Genomic DNA, 1,650 nt, shown 5'->3' with positions numbered 1-1,650 from the left:
GACGGAGCTCCTGGCCCTCTGCTGCGACGCCTTCAGCCGCCAGCAGCTCTGCAACCTCGAGTGCATCGTGCTGCAGCGGCTGCAGTTCAGCCTGGCGGCGCCCACCATCAGCTTCTTCCTGGAGCACTTCACGCAGGTGCGCATCGCCGCGCGCGGCGCGGACGCGGCGGAGGCGCGCGACGCCCGCAGCCTGGCGCGGGGCGTCGCCGAGCTCAGCCTGGCCGACTACGCCTTCACCCGGTACGCGCCGTCCCTGCTGGCGCTCTGCGCCCTGGGGCTGGCCGACCGGCTGCTGCAGCACCGCGCCCCGCTGGACCTGCGCCTCGGCGGCTACCCGGAGGCGCTGCTGCGCGGCTGCATGCGCGAGCTGCGGCTCCTGGTGTCGCTGAACGCGCGCTGCCTGCCCGCGGCGGCTGCGCGGGGCGCGGGCGGCCCCGACGGCGCCGCCGCCCCGACGGCGCCGCCCGCCGCCGCCTCCTTCCCCTAGAGCGGGCGGCGCGGCCGCGACTGCGCGCCCGCTCCGCGCGGCGTTCGCGCTCGCTGGACTCCGCGGAGCGCGTTTCGCCTTTAGCCGACGCCGCGGGAGCGTCGTCCGGGTCTTACGAGGTCGGATTGCCGTTCGCACGCTGCCGTTCTGCGGCAGTTGCGCTGAGAGACTGCTCTTCACACCCGGGGTGTAAATAACGCGCACAATCTCAAGTACTGTATTATTTATTTATTTGGAAGATGGTTCATGAAGGTAACCGCACTGGAACAGGTGGAAGCACCAACTGAGCGTTTAATAAACTCTTCCCCACTTGTCACCTGTACTTGTTTGTTCGCTTGCGGGCTGTGTGTGTATCTGCAAGAGGAGATGCATCGGCACACAACGAGTTGACCTCAGCAGTTAAAATAATTACAGTAAATAATTAAAATATCTACAAAATAATTACACACAATGGTGCATTCTCCATTTAAAACTGACATGCGCTGTCCTGGGAATGGTTCTGGGGAAAATAAATACATAAATAACGCTACCACGATRTAACACAACAAAATGTTAAATAACAACACAAGTGCAAAGGCTCCACAACATGAGAAAAAAATCAAGGGAAGACAAAAGGAATCACACATCACATAGCAAAATATTTATTCTTCATTTTTATTACATTTTTATCTCTGCACAGGGGTGACATTAAAACAGAATAAARTTACCTAAAGCTTGTACAATTTTAAGTTGTCCTCCCGGCTGCATGCATTTCAAGGAAGCACAAAATGGGTGACATGCACACTAAAACGGTTTCAATCCAGTATCTAGATTTAAGYATTCAAATAAATGTAGGAAAATCTACTCCGATCAAAACTGTTGTGTTGSAAAGTGCCTACGAGCCCACGCAGCACAGTCCGTTCAGCCTTTCCGAGTCACCGCAGTGGTTTCAGCGGGAAGGGCCCTTCCCCGTGTGCGGCTCAGCTAAGCCAAGATGCCACGGACTGTTCCCCCGCCCTTTTTTTGCCCCCACCTTATGCTTTTGATGCCCCCTAAGCCTAGCATTTGGTAGATACACTTCCCTAAGGCACAAAAAGCCTTGGAAACATCAAGCCCGAGCGCCGGCTTCAAAGCGCAGCCGGCGGGGCGCTGCCCGACGGGGCGCCGCGGCGCGCAGCCCGGGC

The 1,650-nt window shown here is 57.5% G+C and overlaps 1 protein-coding gene across 1 annotated transcript in view; it reads left to right on the top strand.

Annotated features, from left to right (window-relative positions):
• Window positions 1-487, top strand: part of CCNO (cyclin O) — a 1,825-nt gene extending 1,338 nt beyond the window's left edge. Inside the window, exon 2 of the mRNA XM_085297709.1 lies at window positions 8-487. Coding sequence (XP_085153835.1) covers window positions 8-487 — 480 coding nt within the window. The remainder of the gene's footprint in view (window positions 1-7) is intronic.
• The last annotated feature ends 1,163 nt before the right edge of the window (window positions 488-1,650 follow it).

Source organism: Rhea americana, unplaced genomic scaffold (assembly GCF_003343005.1).
Source record: "Rhea americana isolate MKP2758 unplaced genomic scaffold, rheAme1 scaffold_13, whole genome shotgun sequence".
Classification (NCBI taxonomy): domain Eukaryota; kingdom Metazoa; phylum Chordata; class Aves; order Rheiformes; family Rheidae; genus Rhea; species Rhea americana.
Note: the sequence above shows the minus strand (reverse complement) of the source record. Positions and strands in the feature narration are given on the sequence as shown.